This window comes from Elephas maximus, chromosome 16 (assembly GCF_024166365.1).
Source record: "Elephas maximus indicus isolate mEleMax1 chromosome 16, mEleMax1 primary haplotype, whole genome shotgun sequence".
In the NCBI taxonomy this organism is placed as follows: Eukaryota; Metazoa; Chordata; class Mammalia; order Proboscidea; family Elephantidae; genus Elephas; species Elephas maximus.
The window spans coordinates 80891282-80915533 of record NC_064834.1 but is presented as its reverse complement, the minus strand read 5'-3'; the positions used below and the strand labels follow the sequence as shown (position 1 = coordinate 80915533).

Genomic DNA, 24252 nt, shown 5'->3' with positions numbered 1-24252 from the left:
TCCCAGTATGGACAGTGTGGGCACCTCTTGAGGTTCCTGGGATGGAGATTATGGACCTCACGTGGCGGGCCTCGTCGTGTAGGGAGAGGTTGCAGAAGCGAGAATCGGCCTTTAAATGCCTCCCCTTCCCCTCCCAGGTCACCTCAATTATTAATATGGTCTTTTCTGTAGACCAGAGCTTCTGAATGGCAGCAGTCCTGTCCTCAGGGGCATTTGGCAGCGTCTGCAGACATGTTCGATTGTCACAGCTAGGGAGGGGTGCTACCATCATCTGCTGGGTGGAGATCAGGGATGGAGCCAACACCCACAGTTCACAGACAACCCCCACAGAGAATGATCCCACCCTAAACATCTGCAGAGCGGCCTTGAGAAACCCTGCTCTACTGTACCGTACCATACCTGTTGTCTTCGAGTTGATTCCGACTCATAGTGACCCTAAAGGACAGAGTAGAACTGCCCCATAGAGTTTCTAAGAAGTGCCTGGTGGATTTGAACTGCCGACCTTACTTAACCACTACGCCACCAGGGTTTCCAACCCTGCTCTAGAGCCCCCAGAATACTGCTCCAGAACTGGCTCCCCAACTTCCAGGTGCTGACTGTTCCCCCACCCCCTGTCCATCTTCAGTTTTCACAAAGTCTGGGACCACTCACAGTGAGACTCCTTGCCCAGTGCACATGTCATGCGCACCACAGCCTGGCAGAGTGCCCAGAGCCAGCTTGTCACACCAGCTCGGCTCACGCAGCTTTTGGGGGTCTGACAGGGAGGGGATGATGGTGCCTGGGGTGGGTAGGGAGGAGGGCCATGGACAAAGACACAGTGCAGCCAGGGGCTGGGGGCTTCTAGACCTGACTTTCCTCTACCTGTACTTTGAAAACAAAGTTATGAATTGATGTGAACTGGGTGCTGGTAGCTTGCGTGCTCTTGGGATTCCAAAGGAAGTGCCTGTGGAGACAGGTCAGGGTTTATAAACGGAAAGGTGGGGAGGGTTTCGGGGCTTCATGGGTGCCGCAGGTGGTGCCTTACCTGTGGGCTCCACATTCACCTGGGCCGTGTTCCTATACCCCTTGGGGATATGTGAGTCGAGTGGCCATGGGAAGGATGGGGACCCAGGGGGGTGGGCCTGGGGGTGTCCCTGGGATGTTCTGCAGAGCCCAACCCCCTCCCCTCTGCCCACACTGCAACAGGTCTAAGGAGAAAGCGGTCTCCAAGGAGGCCAGGTGCAGCATGAGGAGCGGGAGGGCGCTGTGATGCGGGGGACGTCTGAAAGTCTTTCAGCCCGTCAGGATGGAAATAGTGATGTTCTAGAACTGTCTTCACACTCGTTTTTCCTATTTCCTGTTGGAGACGGACGCCAAACCGTGATAAGCCTTTTTACTCTTTCATTCCAAGAGCTCATCAAACCTTTACAGGGCCAGCTCCTCCGGATGGCAGTGAGGGGCCATGCCTTCCAGATCACTGTGGCTGTTAGAAGCAGACACGTGGTCAGGGGTGCAGCGTGTGCCACATGCAGGAGAAATCTGATGACACTGAGGTGGAGGAGGACAGCTAACAGCAGGACCCAAAGGGAGCGCGTTGGTCATCAACCTTTTCATTAGAGCACTGGCAGAGTGGGAGGCCCAGGTTGCTTTCTTCATCTAGAGAACGTGAAGGCAGGTGTTAAATAGCAGGACCAGCTGCTGTCCAGGCTCCTAGTCACCGCAGTCCCAGGTGCTGGAGTAGAGCTGTGCTCTGTAGGGTTTGCAATGACTGATTTTTCTAAAGTATATCATCAGGCCTTTCTTCCAAGTTGCCTCTGGGTGGATTCAAACCTCCAACCTTTTGCTTAGCAGCCACATGAAGTTAACTGAGTCAGAAATAGAAGGACTTACCCAGGGGTCCCTGTCCTGAGGGGGAAGGGGAGGATTTAGTGGATGACCACCTTTAATTCGCATCCTCTGGTCCCTCCTAAAGGCCTACCCAAAAACCTCTAAAGGGGCAGCAGCTAACAACCTCCCTCCAGAAAAGCAAAACCACGTTTCCCCTCTGCTGAAACCTAAGAGCATGTGCCCAGAGAAAGCTGCTGCTCCCATCCGAGGTCTGCCTTTAAGAGAAATCTGTGTTTAGCTTCCTGTTAAGTCAGAGTGAAGGCGAGACCTTCACGGTGATCTGCCAGAGTGAGGAGCGCTGACCCTCAGCTGCTGTCACCTGACTTTCTTTCAGCCGATCACAGCGACCCGTCCAGCTCTGAAGATGGCGGCGGGGACCAAAACGTGAAAACCAAGCGGAACCGGTAGGTGGCGCCGTCTTCTCCCATCCTGCTTTCTGTGGTGTTGAGGGAGACGGGCGATCGCTGGTTGGTGGAGCTGTTGATTCTGAGAAAAGGACATACTAAACCACTGAGCAGGTGGCAGTGGGCCCGGGAAACTGGGACTTTTCTAGTCTGTCCCAGTAACTATCCCAGTACCCCATGAAGCAGGTGCCCAGTGGCTCAGGGCACCTCGGACACGGTGGATAGTGCTCCCCGGCCCCCCAGGGAGCCCAGGCTCAGCCCTGCAGAGCTTGTGGGCCGGCGCGGGGGTGGGCGGCCCCGGTGTGGTGGGCAGCGGGGCTGCGTCCACGGTGAGACTGTGGTCCGCGGGGCCGGCGGATCTGGGCTGTGGCTCCAGCCCTGCCCCTTGCTTGCTGAGCGACTTTGGGCAAAGACCCTTTATCAGATGGCCTGGCACAGTGGCTGCAACAATGGGCTTCAACCCAGCGCCGATGGCGAGGATGGTGCGGGACCAGGCAGTGTTTCCTGCAGTTGCACATGGGGTCGCTATGAGTCGGAACCGACTCGCGGCACCTAACAGCAGCGGCCCAACCCCGAAACCAGTCCTCACCCGTGAAATGGGCGCGGAGGTTCCAAGGCTCAGGCTGAGGCAGGAAGCACGGATGACGGCTGCATAGCCGCCTCGGGCCTCCTTCAGGAAGGCGAAGCTCCGGTTCAAAGGCAGCTTGTTGCTGTTTTTCTGTGGTGGTTATGACGCCGCCACGCGGGGGGAGGCCTCCTTCCCCCACAAGCCAAGCGGCTCAGTCTTCCTCTGTTACTCCTCTCCTCAGGCCCTCGGACTGTTTTTCTTTCACAAAAAAACAAAGAAAATTGTTGCTGTTGAGTCGCCTCACTACAGCCTCACATGTGTCGGAGCAGAACTGCGCTCCACAGGCTTTTCAGTGGCTGATTTTTCAGAAGTAGATCACCAGGCCTTTCTTCCGAGGCACCTCTGGGTGAACTCGAACCTCCAACCTTTCCGTGACCACCTGAACATGTTAACCAATTGCACCATCCAGGGACTCCTATTCCCTCTTAACTAACCAAAAGCCAAACCCATTGTCATCGAGTTAATTCCAACTCATAGCGACCCTATAGGACAGAGGAGAACTGCCCCATCGGGTTTCCAAGGAGCAGCTGGTGGATTTGAACTGCCGACCTTTTGGTTAGCAGTCAAGCTCTTAACCACTATGCCACCAGTTCCTTCGTAGTGGGGTAAAATTCTGGATGTATGAGTCTAAGTTCCCCTACGGAGGGAGATGGACGGTGAAATAGCTGTTGGGAGTGCCCATCCTCGGCAGAGGAAGGTGGGGAGAAATCAGTGGAGGGACATTTCATAGGCTGCCTCTAAGGGACGTTCCTATAGCCCGAGTCCTACCGCACTCTCCCCTCAGAACTGGGTGACTCCACTGATCTGTGTCTCTGTCCCTGTCGTGGGGGCAGCCGAGGCCAATGGCAAGAATCCAAACGCAGTTATCCTTCCCGTCAAGAACGTTGGCATTGTGTGTATTTTTTTTCTTCCTAAAAGTGCCTTCAAAGATGCAATACTTATTTTTTCAATAATGAAGAATCAGCATCCCAGTTTCACCTTTTTGCTCCTTTGCCCTATGACTTCTCGGCAAGGATAGTGTGGAAAACAAGGTAGAAGACAGGAGTGGGGACAGCGGGTGGCCTGATCGCTGGGGTGGTAGCTCTTCCCTCCAGATGATCATCCAGGAACAACAAACCCGAGGAGTTAGACCTGTGTGGGTTTATTAGAGCCTTTTATGTTGGTACCTTTGGGCTTTTTCCCCACCATGCACACTCTTTTTAAAATCAGCTGTGCTCACGGGGGCATGGCTGTATTTCCATTTTGAGTGGTAGCCAGCCAGGCACCAAGCAGGGCAGGGAGAACCGTCTCTTCCAAGACAGGGAGGTGGTCCAGGTGGGAGGTGGGCGCCTCCTCCTCCCAGGTTACCGCCTCCTCCCTGGACTCCTGCTTCAGGTGTGACTGTACCCTAGGTCCTGCTCCCTGACCTAGGGTGCATCCCACCAGCCAACAGCTGTGTGCAGGAGGCCCGTGGTTGCCTTTGCCAGGTCCTGGGGGTACCTGTGGGTTGTGGAGTTAGGAAGACCTAGGTCCAATCTCACAGCCTCTGTTTTCTTGCTCCCTGAAACCTCCTTAGAGAGTGGCTTTTGGGGGTCAAAGATACTTGTATGGCCTATGGAAGAGAGAGAACAGTGATAGCAGTCAAAGGTTCTGAGGAAAGGAAGAGGGTACCTGTTCCTTGTTTTTATGTTCAGACCATGGATATTGGCTAGGTCAGCCTCTGCTGATCTTTGACTATATACGTATGTGTGTGTGTGTGTGTGTGTGTGTGTGTATATATACACACACACACATATATATACACACATATGTAATATATAATAAATATATACTTAATGATATACATATTTACAGATACATTTATATATCTATAAATGTATATATGTGATGTTTCAACAAACGGATGCAGCACTAGAGGTGCTCACTTGTCTATGCCAAGAAATTTGGAAGACAGCTACCCGGCCAACTGACTGGAAGATATCCATATTTGTGCCCATTCCAAAGAAAGGTGATCCAACAGAATTTGGAAATTACCAAACAGTAACATTAATATCACACACAAGTAAAATTTTGCTGAAGATAATTCAGATACAGTTGGAAGAGTATGTCATCAGGGAACTGCCAGAAATTGAAGCTGGATTCAGAAGAGAACGGGGAACGAGAGATATCATTGTTGATGTCAGATGCATCTCAGCAGAGAATACCAGAAAAATTTTTATCTGTGTTGTATTGATTATGCAAGGGCATTTGACTGTGTGTACCATAACAAATTACGGATAACATTGCAAAGAATAGGAATTCCAGAACACTTAATAGCACTCATGAGGAATCTGTAAATAGACCAAGAGACAGTTGTTCAAACAGAACAAGGGGATACTGAATGGTTTAAAGTCAGGAAAGATGTGCATCAGGGTTGTATCCTTTCACCATACATATTCAATGCATATGCTGAGCAAATAATCCAAGAAGCTGGACTATATAAAGAAGAATGAGGCATCAAGATTGGAGGAAGAGGAGGCAGAGCCAAGATGGCGGAATAGACAGACACTTCCATCGAGCCCTCTTTACAACAAAGACCCCCCCAAAACAAGTGAAAGGAGTATATTTGTGACAAGCTGGGAGCCCTGAGCATCAAAGGCAAGCGTAGACAACAAACTGAGGGGCAGGGGAAGGAAGAGACCATTCAGAAGCGGAGAGGAGTTACTGGACCTGAATTACGGGGAGCCCTCAGGCACCATTCCTGGACCTGCGGTGGCAGCAGCAGCAGCAGAGGCGGGCTGGTCCTAGCGTTTGGCAGCAGTTTCCTCAGGGAGAAGCAGCCAGCCACACAGCCCACTCACATGTCTGGAACCTGAGGTCAATGGCGCTCTTGGCAAAAGCTAAGTACTTCTGTATATTTTACCGCGCCTCCCCACCCCCAAGCCGGCATCAGCAGCTGAATCCCTAGGCCTGAGGTAGACCCTAGTGAGCACCTAGAGCCATCCTCTCGGCCTTGGGGAAGGAAAAATTTTCAACTGGGGGAAAAAGATAATTTGCTAGCTCCATTAACCGGAGGAGTTCAGCACAGAAGCAGCTCCTGTCCAGGCATAAGCTATCCGTGGACCTTGAGCACCTTTCCCTTCTGCGTGGACCTGTGTGGGCCTATTTCGGGAGAATAGGCCCTTGTTGACAAACTCCAACCATTTCAGCTCTGTGGTGGAGAGGTGGGTGTTTGACGTTTGACATTTCTTTGCCTATTAAACAAGGCCCTCACCTACCCACATCAGGGACCTAAGGACTGGTAGCTCCACTCAGGTCACCCAGCCACCCGCAATAGGGGTCCAAAGACAACTGGTACCTCTCAGTCCTTACAACCAAAAACTTTGGGTGCCCATGGCCCCTCTGCAGAACCCACCCACCAGCATGATCTAGGGAACACAGACACGTTTTCCTCACAGACACTTGGGGGTTGGTTCTCACCCCCCTGCCTTGTTTACAGCATGACCCCCTGCTGCAATCAGATACTGGTATATATGCCAATCACCCCTGCCCCTCTAAGACTGTAGGACAGAGCCTGTACCACACACTTGATATCAGCTACCTGAATTCATACAAGAAAACTGAATGGACTCCTAGACTGATATACCTGATAATAGCTCTAGCCAGCTGGGGACAAGACACCAGAGCTCCAAAGGTGAAAATAATCAAGCTAGCTCACTGAAGCAACCCATAGGGGTATACCAAAACAAAACAAAACAAGCAGCTACAACACAGTAAGCAAGCATAAACTAATACAATAACTTCTAGATGGCTTGGAGACAACAGTCAATATCAAGTGACATAAAGAAACAGACCATGACCACCTCAACAGGCTCTCAAAACAAAGAACCCAGGGATCTTCTAGATGAAAGTGCATTCCTGGAATTACCAGATGCAGAATACAAAAGTTTAATATACAGAACCCTTCAAGACATCAGGAAGGAAATGAAGCAATGCACAGAACAAGCCAAGGAACACACAGATAAAGCAACTGAAGAAATTAGAAACATTATTCAGGAACGTAATGAAAAGTTTAATACGCTGGAAAAATCCATACACCAACAACAATCAGAGATTCAGAAGATTAACAGTAAAATTACAGAATTAGATAACTCAATAGAAAGTCAGAGGAGCAGAATTAAGCAAGTAGAAGCTAGAATTTCTGAATTCGAAGACAGATCACTTGGCACTAACATATTTGAAGAAAAATCAGATAAAAGAATTTTTAAAAAATGAAGGAAACTTAAGAATCATGTGGGACTCTATCAAGAGAAATAACCTACGAGTGATTGGAGTACCAGAACAGGGAGGGATAACAGAAAATACAGAGAGAACTGTTGAATATTTGCTGGCAGAAAACTTCCGTGATATTGTGAAAGATGAGAAGATATCTACCCAAGATGCTCATCGAATTCCAAATAAGGTAAATGTTAAAAGAAAGTCACCAAGACATACTATAATCAAACTTTCCAAAACCAAAGATAAAGAGAGACTTGTAAGAGCAGCAAGGGATGAACGAAAAGCCATCTACAAAGGAGAGCCAATAAGAATAAACTCGGACTACTCAGCAGAAACCACGCAGGCAAGAAGGCAATGGGATGACATATTTAAAAAATTGAAGGAAAAAATTGCCTGCCAAGAATCATATATCCATCAAAATTTTCTCTTAACTATGAAGGTGCGATTAAGACATTTCCAGATAAACGGAAGTTTAGGGAATTCATAAAAACCAAACCCAAACTACAAGAAATACTAAAGGGAGGTCTTTGGTTTGAAAATCAATAATATCAGGTATCAATCCAAGACTGGAACACTGGGCAGAGCAACCAGAAGTCAACCCAGACAGGGAAACCCAAAAACACAAAGCAAGATTAAAAAAAAAAAAAAAAAGCCCAACACAGGGTAATGGCAATGTTATTATATAAAAAAAGAAAACATTAAAATAATAAAGAGGGACTAAGAAATGTAATCATACATCTTCCACATGGAGAGGAAGATGCGGCGATACAAAGAAATAAAAGTTAGTTTTAAATTTGGAAAAATAGGGGTAAATAATAAGGTAACCACGAAGGACACAAACTATCCTACTCATCAAAATAAAATACAAGGGAAAAATACAGACTCAGCAGAAACAAAATCAACAACAACAAATATGAGGAAAGGACAATATATAAAGAAAACCTACTCAGCACAGAAAATCAAGTGGGAAAAAGAAACTGTCAACAATGCACAAAAAAAGACATCCAAATGATAGCACTGACTTCATACCTATGCATAATTACCCTGAATGTCAATGGACTAAATGCACTAGTAAAGAGACAGAGAGTGGCAGAATGCATTAAAAAGCAAGATCCGTCTTTATGCTGCCTATAAGAGACACACATTAGACTTAGAGACACAAACAAACTAAAACTCAAAGGCTGGAAAAAATATATCAAGCAAACAACAATCAAAAAAGAGCAGGAGTGGCAATATTAATGTCTGACAAAATAGACTTTAAAGTTAGATCCATCAGAAAGGATAAGGAAGGACACTATATAATGATTAAAGGGACAGTACACCAAGAAGATATAACCGTATTAAATAGTTATGCACCCAATGACAGGGCTGCAAGATACATAAAACAAACTCTATCAGCATTGAAAAGGGAGATAGACAGCTCCACAATAATAGTAGGAGACTCCAACACACCACTTTGTGAAGGACAGGAGATCCAGAAAGAAGCTCAAAACAGACATGGAAGATCTGAATGCCAAAATCAACCAACTTGACCTCGTAGACATACACAGAACACTCCACCCAACAGCAACCAACTATACTTTCTTTTCTAGTGCACAAGGAACATTCTCTAGAATAGACCACATATTAGGTCATAAAGCAAACCTTAGCAGAATCCAAAACATTGAAAAATTACAAAGCATCTTCTCTGACCATAAGGCCATAAAAGTGGAAATCCATAACAGGAAAAGCACAGAAAAGAAATCAAAGACTTGGAAACTGAACAATACCCTGCTCAAAAAAGACGAGATTATAGAAGACATTAAGGATGGAATAAAGAAATTCAGAGAATCCAATGAGAATGAAAACACTTCCTATGAGAACCTTTGGGACACAGCAAAAGCGATGCTCAGAGGCCAATTTATATCAATAAATGCACACATCCAAAAAGAAGAAAGGGCCCAAATCAAAGAATTATCCCTATAACTTGAACAAATAGAAACAGAGCAACAAAAGAAACCCACAGGCACCAGAAGAAAACAAATAATAAAAATCAGAGCTGAACTAAATGAAACAGAAAAGAGAAAAACAATCGAAAGAATTAGCAAGACGAAAAGCTGGTTTTTTGAAAAAAAAAAAAAATTGATAAACCACTGGCCAAACTGACAAAAGAAAAACAGGAGAGGAAGCAAATAACCTGAATAAGAAATGAGATGGACAATATTACAACAGACCCAACTGAAATTAAAAGAGTCATATCAGATTACTGTGAAAAAGTATACTCAAACAAATTTGAAAACCCAGAAGAAATGGATGAATTCCTAGAAACACACTACCTACCTAAGCTAACACAAACAGAGGCAGAGCAACTAAGTAGACCCATAACAAAGGAAGAGATTGAAAAGGTAACCGAAAGACTCTCAACAAAAAAAAAACCCTGGTCCAGACGGCTTCACTGCAGAGTTCTACCAAACTTTCAGAGAAGAGTTAATACCGCTACTACTAAAGGTATTTCAGGGCATAGAAAAGGACAGAATACTCCGAAATTCATTCTATGAAGCCACCATATCCCTGATAGCAAAACCAGGTAAAGACACCACAAGAAAAGAAAATTACAGACCTATATCCCTCATGAATGTGGATACAAAAATCCTCAACAAAATTCTAGCCAATAGAATTCAACAACATATCAAAAAAATAATTCACAATGACCAAGTGGGATTTATACCAGGTATGCAGGGATGGTTCAACATTAGCAAAACAATTAATGTAAAACAAAAGACAAGAATCACATGATTTTATCAGTAGATGCAGAAAACGCATTTGACAAAGTTCAACAATCATTCATGATAAAAACTCTCAGCAAAATAAGAATAGAAGGAAAATTCCTCAACATAATAAAGGGCATTTATAGAAAGCCAACAGCCAACATCACCCTAAATGGAGAGAGCCTGAAAACATTCCCATTGAGATAGGGAACCAGACAAAGATGAGCTTTATCACCACTCATATTCAGCATTGTGCTGGAAGTCCTAGCAGGAGCAATTAGGCTAGATAAAGAAATAAAGGGCATCCAGATTGGCAAGGAAGAAGTGAAACGATCTCTATTTGCAGATGACATGATCTTATACACAGAAAACCCTAAGGAATCCTCCAGAAAACTACTGAAACTAATAGAAGAGTTCAGCAGAGTATCGGGATACAAGATAAACATACAAAAATCAGTTGGATTCCTCTACACCAACAAAAAGAACATCGAAGAGGCAATCACCAAATCAATGCCATTTACAGTAGCCCCCAAGAACATAAAATACTTAGGAATAAATCTTACCAGAAATGTAAAAGCCTTACACACACACACACACACAAAAAAAAAAAATTACAGTACACTTCTGCAAGAAACCAAAAGAGACTTCCGTAAGTGGAAGGACATGCCTTGCTCATGGATAGGAAGACTTAACATTATAAAAATGTCCATTCTATGAAAAGCGATCTATACATTTAACGCAATTCTGATCCAAATCCCAAGGACATTCTTTCAGGAGATGGAGAATCAAATCACCAACTTAATATGGAAGGGAAAGAGGCCCCAGATAAATAAGGCATTACTGAAAAGGAAGAACAAACTGGGAGGCCTTACTTTACCTGATTTTAGAACCTATTATACCAGCACAGTAGTCAAAACAGCCTGGTACTGGTACAACAACAGATACATGGACCAATGGAACAGAATTGAGAATCCAGACATAAATCCATCCACATATGAGCAGTTGATATTTGACAAAGGCCCCAAAACAGTTAAATGGGGAAAAGACAGTCTTTTTAACAAATGGTGCTGGCATAACTGAATATCCACCTGCAAAAAAATGAAACAAGACCCATACCTCACTCCATGCACAGAAATTAACTCAAAATGGATCAAAGACCTAAATATAAAACCTAAAATGATAAAGATCATGGAAGAAAAAATAGGGATGACGTTAGGAGCCCTAATACATGGCATAAACAGTACAGAAAACATTATAAAGAATGTAGAAGAAAAACTAGATAACTGGGAGCTCCTAAAAATCAAACACCTATGCTCACCCAAAGACTTCACCAAAAGAGTAAAAAGACTACTTACAGACTGGGAAAAAGTTTTTAGCTATGACATTTCTGATCAGTGCCTGATGTCTAAAATCTACATGATTACTGCAAAAGCTCAACTACAAAAAGACAAATAACCCAATTAAAAAATGGGCAAAAGATGTGAATAGACACTTCACTAAAGAATTCAGGCAGCTAACAGATATATGAGGAAATGTTCACGATCATTAGCCATTAGAGAAATTGCAGATCAAAACTACAATGAGGTTTTATCTCACTCCAACAAGGCTGGCATTAATCCAAAAAACACAAAAGAATAAACGTTGGAGAGGCTGTGGAAAGATTGGAACACTTCTACACTGCTGGTGGGAATGTCAAATGGTACAACCACTTTGGAAATCGATTTGGTGCTTCCTTAAAAAGTTAGAAATATAACTACCATAGGATCCAGCAATCCCACTCTTTGGAATATATCCTAGAGAAATAAGAGCCTTTACACGAACAGATATATGCACACCCACGTTTATTGCAGCACTGTTTACAATAGCAAAAACATGGAAGCAACCAAGGTGCCCATGAATGGATGAATGGGTAAATAAATTATGGTATATTCACACAATGGAATACTACACATTGATAAAGAACAGTGAGGAATCTGTGAAACATTTCATAATATGGAGGAACCTGGAAGGCATTATGCTGAGTGAAATTAGTCAGTTGCAAAAGGACAAATATTGTATAAGACCACTATTATAAGAACTTGAGAAATAGGTTAAACTGGGAAGAAAACATTCTTTTGTGGTTTCGAAAGGGGGGAGGGAGTGAGGGTGGGAAAGGGGCATTTACTAATTAAATAGTAGATAAGAACTACTTTAGGTGAAGGGAAAAGACAGCACACAATACAGGGGAGGTGAGCACAATTGGACCAAACCAAAAGCAAGGAAGTTTCCTGAATAAACTGAAAGCTTCGAAGGCCAGCGTAGCAGGGGCAGGGGCAGGGGTCTGGGGACCATGGTTTCAGGGGACATCTAAGTCAATTGGCATAATAAAATCTATTAAGAAAACATTCTGCATCCCACTTTGAAGAGTGGCGTCTGGCGTCTTAAACGCTAGCAAGCAGCCATCTAAGATGCATCAATTGGTCTCAACCCACCTGGATCAAAGGAGAATGAAGAACACCAAGGACACAAGGCGATTACGAGCCCAAGAGACAGAAAGGGCCACATGAACCAGCGACTACATCATCCTGAGACCAGAAGAACTAGATGATGCCCGGCTACAACTGGTGACAGCCCTGACAGGGAACACAACATAGAACCCCTGAGGGAGCAGGAGAGCAGTGGGATGCAAACCCCAAATTCTCATAAGACCAGACTTAATGGTCTGACTGGGACTAGAAGGACCCCAGTGGTCATGGTCCCCAGACCTTCTGTTGGCCCAGGACAGGAACCATTCCCAAAGCCAACTCTTCAGACGTGGATTGGACTGGACAACGGGTTGGAGAGGGATGCTGGTGAGGAGTGAGCTTCTTGGATCAGGTGGACACTTGAGACTATGTTGTCATCTCTTGCCTGGAGGGGAGATGAGAGGGTGGAGGGTGTTAGAAGCTGGCGGAAAGGACACGAAAAGAGAAAGTGGAGGGAGAGAGCGGGCTGTCTCATTAAGGGAAGAGTAATTGGGAGTGTGTAGCAAGGTGTATAGAAGTTTTTGTGTGAGAGACTGACTTGATTTGTAAATTTTCACTTAAAGCACAATAAAAATTATTTAAAAAAAAAAGAAGATTGGAGGAAGACTCATTAACAACCTGTGATATGCAGATGACACAACTTTGCTTGCTGAAAGTGAAGAGGACTTGAAGCACTTACTAATGAAGTTCAAAGACTACAGCCTTCAGTATGCATTACACCTCAACATAAAGAAAACAAAAATCCTCACAACTGAACCAATAAGCAACAACATGATAAACAGAGAAAAGATTGAAGTTGTTAAGGATTTTATTTTTCTTAGATCCACCATCAACACCTATGGAAGGAGCAGTCAAGAAATGAAAACACACATTGCAGTGGGCAAATCTGCTGCAAAAGACCTCTTTAAAGAGTTAAAAAGCAAAGATGTCACTTTGAAGACTAAGGTGCACTTTACCCAAACCATGGTGTTTTCAATAGTCTTGTATGCGTGGGAAAGCTGGACAATCAATAAGGAAGACCAAAGAAGAGCTGACCCCTTTAAATTATGTTGTTGGAGAAGAATATTGAATATACCACGGATTGCCAGAAGAACAAACAAAACTGTTTTGGAAGAAATATAGCCAGCATGCTCCTTGGAAGCAAAGATGGCGAGACCTTATCTCAAGTACTTTGGACACGTTATCAGGAGGGACCAATCCCTGGAGAAGGACATCATACTTGGTAGGGTAGAGGGTCATCGAAAAAGGAAAACGCTGAATGAGATGGACTGATACAGTGGTTGCCACAGTGGGTTCACACATAGCAACAATTGTGAGGATGGTGCAGGACCAGGCAGTCTTTTGTTCTGTTGTACGTGGGGTTGTTATTAGTCGAAACCCACTCGATGGCACCTAACAACAACAACATATTTACAAAAAAGATGAGTTTCCAGAGACACAAATGAAATGGAAAGCTTGTGGTTATTTGGTGAATTTTGAATTGCGTAAGAGGAACACTTGGCTGCATCCACGGTAACTGGGACGTCTGCCTACATCGCCCAGTTTCAATCTTCACTCCCTGTCCTGTGGGATTGGCCTGGGGTTTGGCACAGTTGATGTTTGAATGACATTAAAACATTAATTTGGCTTTAATCATCTGAACGACATCCATAACTGAAAACTAACTTTGAAACAAATGCGGATGTTTTGCGTGACGCTACCCCAGTTTCGGCAACTGTGTGTTTCTCTGCTCATTTCTATGCTGCGGGTTGCCGGATGAGAAGAAAACATTCAGGCACACAGGGCTTCCCAAGGGAACGATGGTTTGCCTTCCCTCCAGGTTTACCAGAAGCTCCACGTGTTGTCGTCATCTGTAGGCAGCTTTTTCCTCCCATCGAGATCGTGGAGGAAAACGCCTGAACGGTGGTAATGCAGCTGGCTGAGGATCTAGCACTTCCCATCAAGTCTCAGGCATTTGTAATAAGCGAGTTGACAAAAATTGTGCCTGTTTGTTTGGATGCGTCCCGATTGCCCCATGTCTCCAGAGTTGTCCAAGGCCACATTGAAAAACGACCTCTCTCCACAGCCCCATCTGCATGTCCCTCGCACAGACCTACTCGTTCCAGGCTGGTTGAACCACTATGGTCATTTTTATCCATCTTTGGGAAGGTTATGGGCGAAACGTTCACCTCTCCCTCGACCTCCTAACTGCTGTGATGTGTTTTTGTGTAGTAGACTCTGGCATGTGTGGTAAGAGGACGGGGACTCCACAGGGCCTGCTGAGATCGGACAATTTTGACCTGTCTTTTTTTGTGTAAACAATATAATTTTTCCCCCACACTGTATGACTCATCAGCAGCCATGTTAGGGTGCTTAGGGAACGAGGAAATCTACTATGATGAAGGTTGTTTTGGGATCCCAGTCTCTCTGCTCCCTGCCTCTCCAAGGACCCCAGCTCAAGCGATACACACTCTGGACATTCATACTGGGAATGCAAAGGCAGAATTGAATCAATTGTGCAAATAATTCAGGCCCCAATGATTCTTTTCCTAAAATTGCCTGGGAGGAGAAATATGTCACAATGACAAGTTTTCATATTACAAAAATATTTTCAACTACCTGGTGACTGCCATTTGAAATAGCTTGTTATTTACTATTTAATGGAACTCGTTCATGATGCATGGTGTTACACCTTCCCTGGGACCAGAAAATTGATTAATTGTTCTGTTTCCCCCTTTTTGTGCATTGCCGGGAGTTTCTGCCAGTTTCTGATGTGTAGCCCTTTTTATAGTTCAGACCTGGTTTGCCAACGTGCTGTCTATTTTAAGAACTTAGGATTTATTTCTAGTCATCCAATTGAATTATTTCAGGGACTCAGCAAAACTGTGTCATTTTGTTTAATAATCAGAATGAAATTATCCACAAAACACATTAGAGACAAAATTGCGATCACTATGTATGGCTTCTCACCCCTTCAGAGGCTGCCAGGTTCTGCCAGTTGATGAGCCCGGGGTTTCTGATAAATTAGTGGCTTTTCGTAATATCAAAGAGTGAAATAGCTCTTTTGCGTTTTCACTTATTGGCAGAATGGCTTTGGAAACATATTTACCTTTCTAAGCCATTTGGCATAGGGTCCCGGTTCTGTGGTCACCAAAAGAAACCTCTTGGCTTGGAATATTGCTTATTGCCATGTTTTATAAACTTTGGGGATCCCCAGTTGCTGGTTTCGGGCTTTAGTGGTAAAGCTGACTTCATAAAGAAGAGTAGGGAACTTCCTAGCAGTCACGCACAGCACAAAGCATGGAAGGTGCTAACCACAGCTTCTGCTGACGACCCAGCTGTGTGGGAGCAGCAAGAAGTGCCTCTTGGAGCCATTTCCCTGCCGTCCTGGGTATGACCTCTGCTACTGTCCTCTCAGCAAACTAAGGTGGCCACAGTATAGCCAGCACACCTCCCCTGGACAGGGCTGGGACTTCAGCGATTTTCAGGCTACTTGGTCTGAAGTCAGGAGGGACACGAGGAGTCTTCACACCTCCACACCCAGACATGACTCTAAGGTGCCTCCAGAGGTGTACAGCTTATGACCTATCCCCCTGGGGTTCTGCTGCTCACCTGGGGCTGCCAGGGCCAGGCAGGCCCCTCCAAGAGCAAAAGAAGCCCAACGCCATCGAATGACAAACACAGCAGTACGGTGGCAGCTTTCAGTAAACATCACGCAACGCTTGTCATGCTGCGTACAGAGACTGTGCAGCCAGCTCCCCAAGACCCTGCCACAGCCAAGCCCACCCGTGGACGGAGCCGACTTCAGGAAGAGAAGGAAGGAAATGCTCCCTTTACAATCAGAAAACTGCCATTCCAAGTGCAAAGGCAATCCTGGTCAGCGATCGTTCACCAGGAAGGAGGCATACCACGCTGTGCTCCCCACAAAGCTTTAGGTGTGCTCCTAGTTTCTGCAGGCATTATTTCTACAGCCCCAGACAAATTAACTGCTGAGAAGGTGAGAGCATTGCTTTGAAAATGCTGTAAAATAATGTCATAATGTACGTGGGCTCCAAATTACAGTTGTTCTAAAGCGATAGTGTTCCATTGTCCCAAAATAACCATGGCATTCTCTGGACTCCAGTGTCAGTGCCAGGGTCTCAGGCCCCTTTCTGAGTAACCTCATTGACTATGGAGTGTATGGTCTCCTTCTGGGAAACTCACTGGGCTGTGAAGCACATTGTCTCCTTCTGGGTAACTCTTTGGACTGTGGAGCACATTGTCTCCTTCTGGGAAACTCCATGGGCTGTGGAGCACATTGTCTCCTTCTAGGTAACTCCATGGGCTGTGCAGCGCATTGTCTCCTTCTGGGTAACTCCATGGGCTGTGGAAGGCATTATTTCCTTCTGGGTAACTCCATGGGCTGTGGCGCACTTTGTGTCCTTCTGGGTAACTCCACTGGCTGTGGAGCACATTGTCTCCTTTTGGGTATCTCCATGGGCTTTGGAGTACATTGTCTCCTTCTGGGTAACTCCATGGGCTATAGAGTGCATTGTATTCTTCTGCGTAACTCTGTTGGCTGTGGAGCACGTTGTCTCCTGGGTAACTCCGTGGGCTGTGGAGCACATTGTCTCCTTCTGGGTAACTCTGTTGGCTGTGGAGCACATTGTCTCCTTCTAGGTAACTCCATGGGCTGTGAAGCACATTCTCTCCTCCTGGGTAACTCCATGGGCTGTTGAGCACATCATCTCCTGCGTAACTCTGTTGGCTGTGGAGCGCATTGTCTTCTTCTGGGTGACTCCATGGGCTGCAGAGTGCATTGACTCTTTGTGGTTGTCTACATGCGTGGCAAAAAGATTATTCATGGCCACTTCCCTTGTAAGTTGTTCTGTGTACATAATTCATAATCTTAGTGGATCATGCGGTTCTGTAGGGAGGACTGTGGGTCTATAAATGGCATCGCGTCTGGGCTGCATGTCATCAGGGCATCCTGTGTGGGACACCACGCGACATCCGCCTGTGTGAAGATGGAGTGGGCAAGTGGCAATGTGTCTTGTTAGACTGAAACATAGATATCCCTTGGCATTTATTTTCCCTTCCAAAGAGATTATGAAACCCATGTGTTTCTGTGAGGGCAGATCCTTCATCACCGTTAATAGTGAGATTCATATATCACATTCTTCTGTGTGGTGCAGAGACACAGGGGAAGTTGTCTCTGTGAGGTGGGTGGACAGGCAGAGTTCTCCTTCCAGTTTGTTGTTGTTGCTGTTAGCTGCCGTGAAGTTGGCCTCGACTCATGCAATGCCATGCAGAATAGAATGAAACATCACCCAGTCCTGAGCCATTCTCATGATCAGTTGTGGATTGGAGCATTGTGGTCCATAAGGTTTTCGATGGCTTATTGTTCAGAAGTAGATCACCGGGCCTTTCTTCCAAGGCGCTTCTGGGTGGGCCTGAACCACCAACCTTTCTTTAGCAGCCAAGCGCATTAACCGTTTGCACTTAGATCTCCTTCTGACTTTTGAACACTCTTTTTTTTAATGGAATTCAGGGAATTTCATACCCCAGGACTCTTCCTATCCCACCGGCCACCGTGGTCCAGGGTGTTGTACATTTTGAGAGGTATGACTGCTATTGCTTCTCCCCAAGTCAGCTTCCCTTCCCCCAGTGATGAGCAACTGATCTTCAGAAACCTAGAAACCATGGCTCAAGTTACAGCTATGACTCCTGAAATTGCTGAAGCTATTTCAAGTTGAAATGTATTTTCTTAAGTCATTGGATATTTTATGCCAGGTGTGCCTGAGGGGCTGTGAAATGAACCATGTGTAGCTCCCATTTCTGGCACTCACTGGAATGCTCTACCAATTTGTTTCTTTTCCAGAAAGTGGGTCTATCTTCAGGAATCTTTTAATCCAATCAAGTTAATCCATATTTATTGAGTGACTCTGGTTTGCCAGAGGATCTGATGCATGTCACCCAGGGGTACAGAGACCCCCTCAAGCAGTGGAGTGCATTTCATACCAACCTCCTCACTTTCTTCACAAGACTGATTACTGAAAATCTTGGCTCATTCTATAAACCCTTGAGGTATAACTTTATAGAAATCAGAGGTTCCCGTGAGGAAGAATGAATTTGCCTCACGTTTGTTTGTGATAAATAACAGCTTCACCCCGTTCAATCTGATTATGACTTCTACTGTAGATGTGCCCAGCTTGAATAGGGCAGGTAGAGAAGGTTAGAGTAGACCAAAGGGCAACCTTCATACCACAGTGATGGGGGGGAAACAGTGGGGGCATTGTTCCTGGAGAAGAGAGACGAGCCATGAGTAGAGGCTGACTCCGAGGGCAGGGAGAAACCAGGAGACAATGACTGTGTGTGGGCAAAACACAGATGAGGTAAACTAACAAGATCCAGTTGAGTGATTTCTCATGAAGTGATTTCTGTCAAAGCAGAACAGTCTTAATATGACAGGAGGAAAGTCAGTTAACTTAAAAGGGCCAAGTGTTTATCCAGCTATCTAGACTGAAAAAGGCCCAACACGATGAAAATGACAGATAAATACACCCAATTAAGGAGTACTTAATTTACCTATCTCTTAATCTTTTTATTATGGTAATGCTAAACATAAAAAACTGAAGCAGTATGATTAACCCCCACCTTTCCACTACCCTACCCAGACTTACCCAAACAATGAGGCAGTCGTTCAAAAAGAACAGAAGGATACTGCGTGGTTTAAAGTCAGGAAAGGTATGTGTCAGGGTTGTATCCTTCCACCATACTTCCACTCAGTCTGTATGCTGAGCAAATAATCTGAGAAGCTGAACTATATGAAGAAGAATGGGGCATCAGGATTGGGGGGAGACTCATTAACAAGTTGTGTTATGCAGATGATACAACCTTGCTTGCTGAAAGTGAAGAGGACTTGAAGAATTTACCGATGAAGATCAAAGACTACAGCCTTCAGTATGGATTACGCCTCAACATAAAGAAGACAAAAATCTTCACAACTGGACCAATGAGCAACATCACGATAAACTGAGAAAATATTGAAGTTACCAAGGATTTCATTTTTACCTGTATCCACAGTCAACACCCATGGAAGCATCAGTCAAATCAAATGACGTATGCAGTGGGCACATCTGCTCCAAAAAACCCCTTTAACGTGTTAAAAACCAAAGATGTCATTTTGAGGACTAAGCCATGGTATTCTTAATGGCCTCATATGCTTGCGAAAGCTGGACAACGAATAAGGAAGATCAAAGAAGAATTGACCCCTTTGAATTATGGTGTTAGCAAAGAGTTTTGCATACACCGTAAACTGCCAGAAGAATGAGCAAATCTGTCCTGGAAGAAGTACAGCCAGAGTTCGCCGTAGAAGCTAATGGCAGAGTATGTTGGTGATTCCTGAAATGTAATTTTCTCAGGCATGAGGTATAACCTTTCAAAATCTAGGCAAGCATCTTTGTGTAAGGAAATTTTTCTTGAATTTTTTTTAGTATTTTTTTCTATTTCATTGCTTTGAGTTTCTTTATTGGAGACTGTGCTGTTGGATTCTCCTTTGCCTTTCTACCACATTGCTTTCTTTCAAATCCTTTTTTAATCTTCCTGTATTATTTTTCAGTTTCCCTCTCCTTTTCGTCATGTACTGCGCTTAAGGCACTGTAGTATGGCATCTGAGGCGACATCAAGTGGACGGCAACGGGTTTAGTTTTGTGTGTGTGTGTGTATGTATACCTTCTAGTTTATTCTTCATTTTTTTTCCTTTTATTTTTAATTATTTCCTGGGTTCTTTTATAAAACTCTTTTCAAATCTTTCTTTTGTCCAATATTCTTTTATTCTCATCTTTTTAGTCTGATATATGCTGTTGTTTTATAGCACCTATCATTTTCATGAGAAAAATAGCTCTTTTGAAATATTCAGTTAAAGATTTTATCAAATTCTTGGGCATGCCTTTTTGCCTTGCCTCTGCTACCTGTGGGAACATTGTTCTGTTCATTATTCTATAGGGTCACTGTGAGTCAGAATTGACTTGATGGCAGTGGGTTTTCTGTTAGTAACTGTGTATACAGTTACAGTATTATCATTTTCTGTTGCTTGTGTTTAGCTGAAATGAGGATAAGGGGAGGGTGGCCTGAGATAGCATTCCTAGTTCCTGGGCTCTAGCACTTCCCCTCAAGTCAGGCCACATACGTATCCCTGCCCACCCTTGTGCGTTCGTCTCTGCCTGCTGTTCCTCCTGAGCTCATCTAGCTCCTTGCAGGATCCCTACTTGGGGACAGAGTCAAGGTCCCAGAGCCCAGATTTTTCCCCTGGCACTGACTACATCCCTGGAGAGCCATCCTCCTCAAGGATGACTATCCACAGCCAAGTGCAGTGTTGGCAGACCCTCTGTGCTCAGCCCCTCATGTCACAGCCCCTGCTCAGGGACCTGCAGCCCTCCCAATTGATGGACCAATCTTCCTGGTGGTGCCAAAAGGCAAGCATCTGCACTGCACGGCTTGAAGGCTAAAAAAGTTTTGTCATCTGAAGTCCATTTGTCTGAGCCCGCCACAAGGCAAAGAGATTAACAGAAACTTTGATTCCTACAGAATTTCGTGTTGTGTCTAAAATGGGAGTGACAGGCTGGCAGTATTTTGATGATAAATTCTCAGATCTTTTTGCCTACAGAAAGAATAGGTTTCCCCCATCCATCAAATCTAATAAAAGATGAGATGTCACCCAGCTGAACGGAGGGCTGGATCCAGCCCGGGGAGGACTGTTGTGGGTGGTCAGAAATGTACTAGAGGCAACGCAGGTGAAAATCCATGATCATCATCACCATCATCAGCAGCATTGTTATCATTGCCACCACCATCATCATCATCACTGCCACCACCATAACTATTATCATCATCACTATCACCATTGTCATTGCCACCATCACCATCAGCATCACCATCACCATCGTTGTCATCATTGTCACTGCCATCACCATCATCATCATCATCATCATCATCACTGTCACCATCACCATCATCATCATCGTCACCACCATCACCATCATCATTACCATTGACATCATCATCACCATCATCATCACCACCATCATCACCATCAGCACCATCATAATCGTCACCATCATTGCCATCATCATCATCATTAGTTTAGTTATTTAAGATCCAGCCATGTGCTAAGCACTTTAAATGCATTGTCTTAGTTTTCTCAACTTTAAAATGAGGGTGATACCCATTATCGCCCCATAGGTTGTGGAGAGGTTTGAATGAGGTAGTAAAGGCAAAGCAGAGAGGAGAGGATCTGGGACGCAGAGTGCACACCATATGCCAGATGTACTTGTTATTTTGTTTAATTCTTACAAAAATCTTAAGTGCTTGGTATTATTATCATTCCCATTTTAAAATTGGAGAAAACAAATTGAGAGGCAGTGAAATGACAAGATTTCCCCAAGAACAAAGAGATAGTGAGGAGAGAGTCCAGGTTCAAAACCAGGTATTTCAGTAGAGATCAAACTTCAGTGCTCAACACTCAGCCTTTCATCATTCCTGTGATGCTGCTCCAGTTGTTATTGTTGTTGGTGCCATTTTGGGGATAAAGAAGCCAGAGCTTGGAGAGGTTAATGAATGTTCACAGACAGAAGACTTCGTCGAAGGGGTCCCAGTCTTGCTTGATTCCTAAGCCCCACTCCCAGCCTCTACAGCAAACACCAAACCCACAGGGCATTGACAGAAACTGCCTTGTGTCACGAATCCCTTTGACACCTCCATTCAACGAAAACAGAATTCAATGTCAGTGTTGTTGTTGTTGTTAGGTGCCATCGAGTCAGTTCCAACTCGTAACAACCCTAGGTACAACAGAACAAAGTACTGCCTGGTCCTGCACTGTCCTCACAATAATTCAAAGGCATCAATTCTTCTTCAGTCTTGCTTATTCATCATCCAGCTTTTGCATGTATATGAGACGATTGAAAATACCGTGGCTTGAGTAAGGCTCACCTTGGTGTTCAAAGTGACACCTTTGCTTTTTAACACTTTAAAGAGGCCTTTTGCAGCAGATCTGCCTGATACAATAAATCATTTGACTTCTTGACACAACATTGCTTGCTGAAAGAGAGGAGGACTTGAAGCACTTACTGATAAAGATCAAAGACCACAGCCTTCAGTATGGATTATGCCTCAACATAAAGAAAACAAAAATCCTCACAACTGGACCGATAAACTGTATCAAGATAAATGGAGAAAAGATTGAAGTTGTCAAGGATTTTATTTTACTTGGGTCCAGAGTCACCACCCATGGAAGCAGCAGTCAATGTCAGTAGATGGCCACAAATCAGGAGATTTACTCAATGTGGTGATAATTACATGCTCAACTAATTCCAAAAGGATCAAAGACAAAAGCTACAATAGCCAGGGAGGCCCCGAGGCCGCCCGTCCCCTTCAGAAAGAGAAACCAGTTCAGCTGTATCTGGTGTGTCTCCAGGGAAATCTCGAGAAACAGACCCAACACTGATCCACTGCTTTTGGGGCACGGAGCTCAGTGCTTACTGCTGGAGACGAGCAGATGAATGCTCCTCAGCCTTGCCTTCAAGGGGCCCCCGCAGGGAAGGGCAGCAGACCAGAAGAGGCTTCCTTAGCCAGAGCATAGGGTGTCTGCCAGCTGCATAAGCCTGGAGCGCAGCCCGTCAGAGGGTCAGCAGGTCACCAGCCTGGTCACCACCCTGAGCCCAGAAGGACTGTGGAAGAACAGGGGCCAGGGAAGGTGCTCCGGGGAGAGCCTGGTGGGCAAGTTCCAGAGATAAGGAAGAACTTGGTGGGCAAGGCCCAGAGGTGAGGGAGAGCCTGGTGAGCAAGGCCCAGAGGTGAAGAAGAGCCTGGTGGGCAAGGCCCAGAGGCGAAGAAGTCCAGCATACTATCAGTGGCCAGAGCGATGAGCACAAGAGAGTGGATCCCAGTGGGAGACAAGGATGCAAGAGGAGGGTGTTTCATCTGCCAAGGCTGCCACTGCCAGGAAAGGGCCAGTCCTGAGACAATGGGGAGAGGTGACGGCCCTCCACTCACAGGGTCAGGCTGGGCTGCCAGCACACAGGCACTGTAATGATGTCACCACAGAGGGGCAGGGGAGAGCCCCAGGGTAGCCAGGACAAACAGAAGGCCAGCCCTTCCCTGGGCAGCAGTCCTCAGTCAGCACCCATTTAATTGCACTGAAAAAAATTAAATGGTACCCAACTCCTTGGACCCCCAGCCCAGCACTCTCTCCAGCTCACTCCGCTTCTAACTGTCCCTGGAGAGCCTGGCAGAGCATGAAAGTGCACGGTGGTTAGAAATAATCAGTAGATACAAATAATCAGTAGATAAAGCAGAGACATCATCCACATTACTCTCTGCCAGGGAAGCCAAACCCAGGCAGGAAGGGAGGGTATGGGGGTTTGCATTGTGAAGGTCAGGGCCCAGGGCAGCAAGAGACAGATTGGATCGCTTGTGAAACAAAACAGAGTCACCAAGCCATCCCTCCCTGCAAGGGTCTGGTCTTCACAGTTTCTGGAGCCACCACAGGTGGCAGCCCCCACCACTGGCGTCGCTGGCAGTCACAAGGACCCCAGATGGTGGCCACGTCTCCACATGCAGAGATAGACTGTGGGATACATACCAGCCCCGGGATGTCTCTCTTCTGTGGCGGAGCCCTGCCCACTGTGCAGATGAGAACTACTGTTTGCCTGCAGGGCCTGAGGCTGATGGCACCTTCCAGAAATTTCTACCTTGGCATTTCTTGCCGAACATTTTCACAGTCTTGGACGGAAACACAGGGTACTTGTTTGTCAAATTTATAGGGGACAGAAACTTGGGAGGCAGAGCTAGTAAGATGATGGCAGATCAAGATGCTTAAATATTTCAACAGAATGAAATTAACAAGCTCG

General features: G+C 45.3%; 1 protein-coding gene across 1 annotated transcript in view; it reads left to right on the top strand.

Moving 5' to 3' along the window:
* The window catches only part of TCERG1L (transcription elongation regulator 1 like), a 247776-nt gene that overhangs the window by 191560 nt on the left and 31964 nt on the right, over positions 1-24252 (top strand). Inside the window, exon 6 of the mRNA XM_049855609.1 lies at positions 2201-2270. Within this exon, the coding sequence (XP_049711566.1) occupies positions 2201-2270 (70 nt within the window). The remainder of the gene's footprint in view (positions 1-2200; positions 2271-24252) is intronic.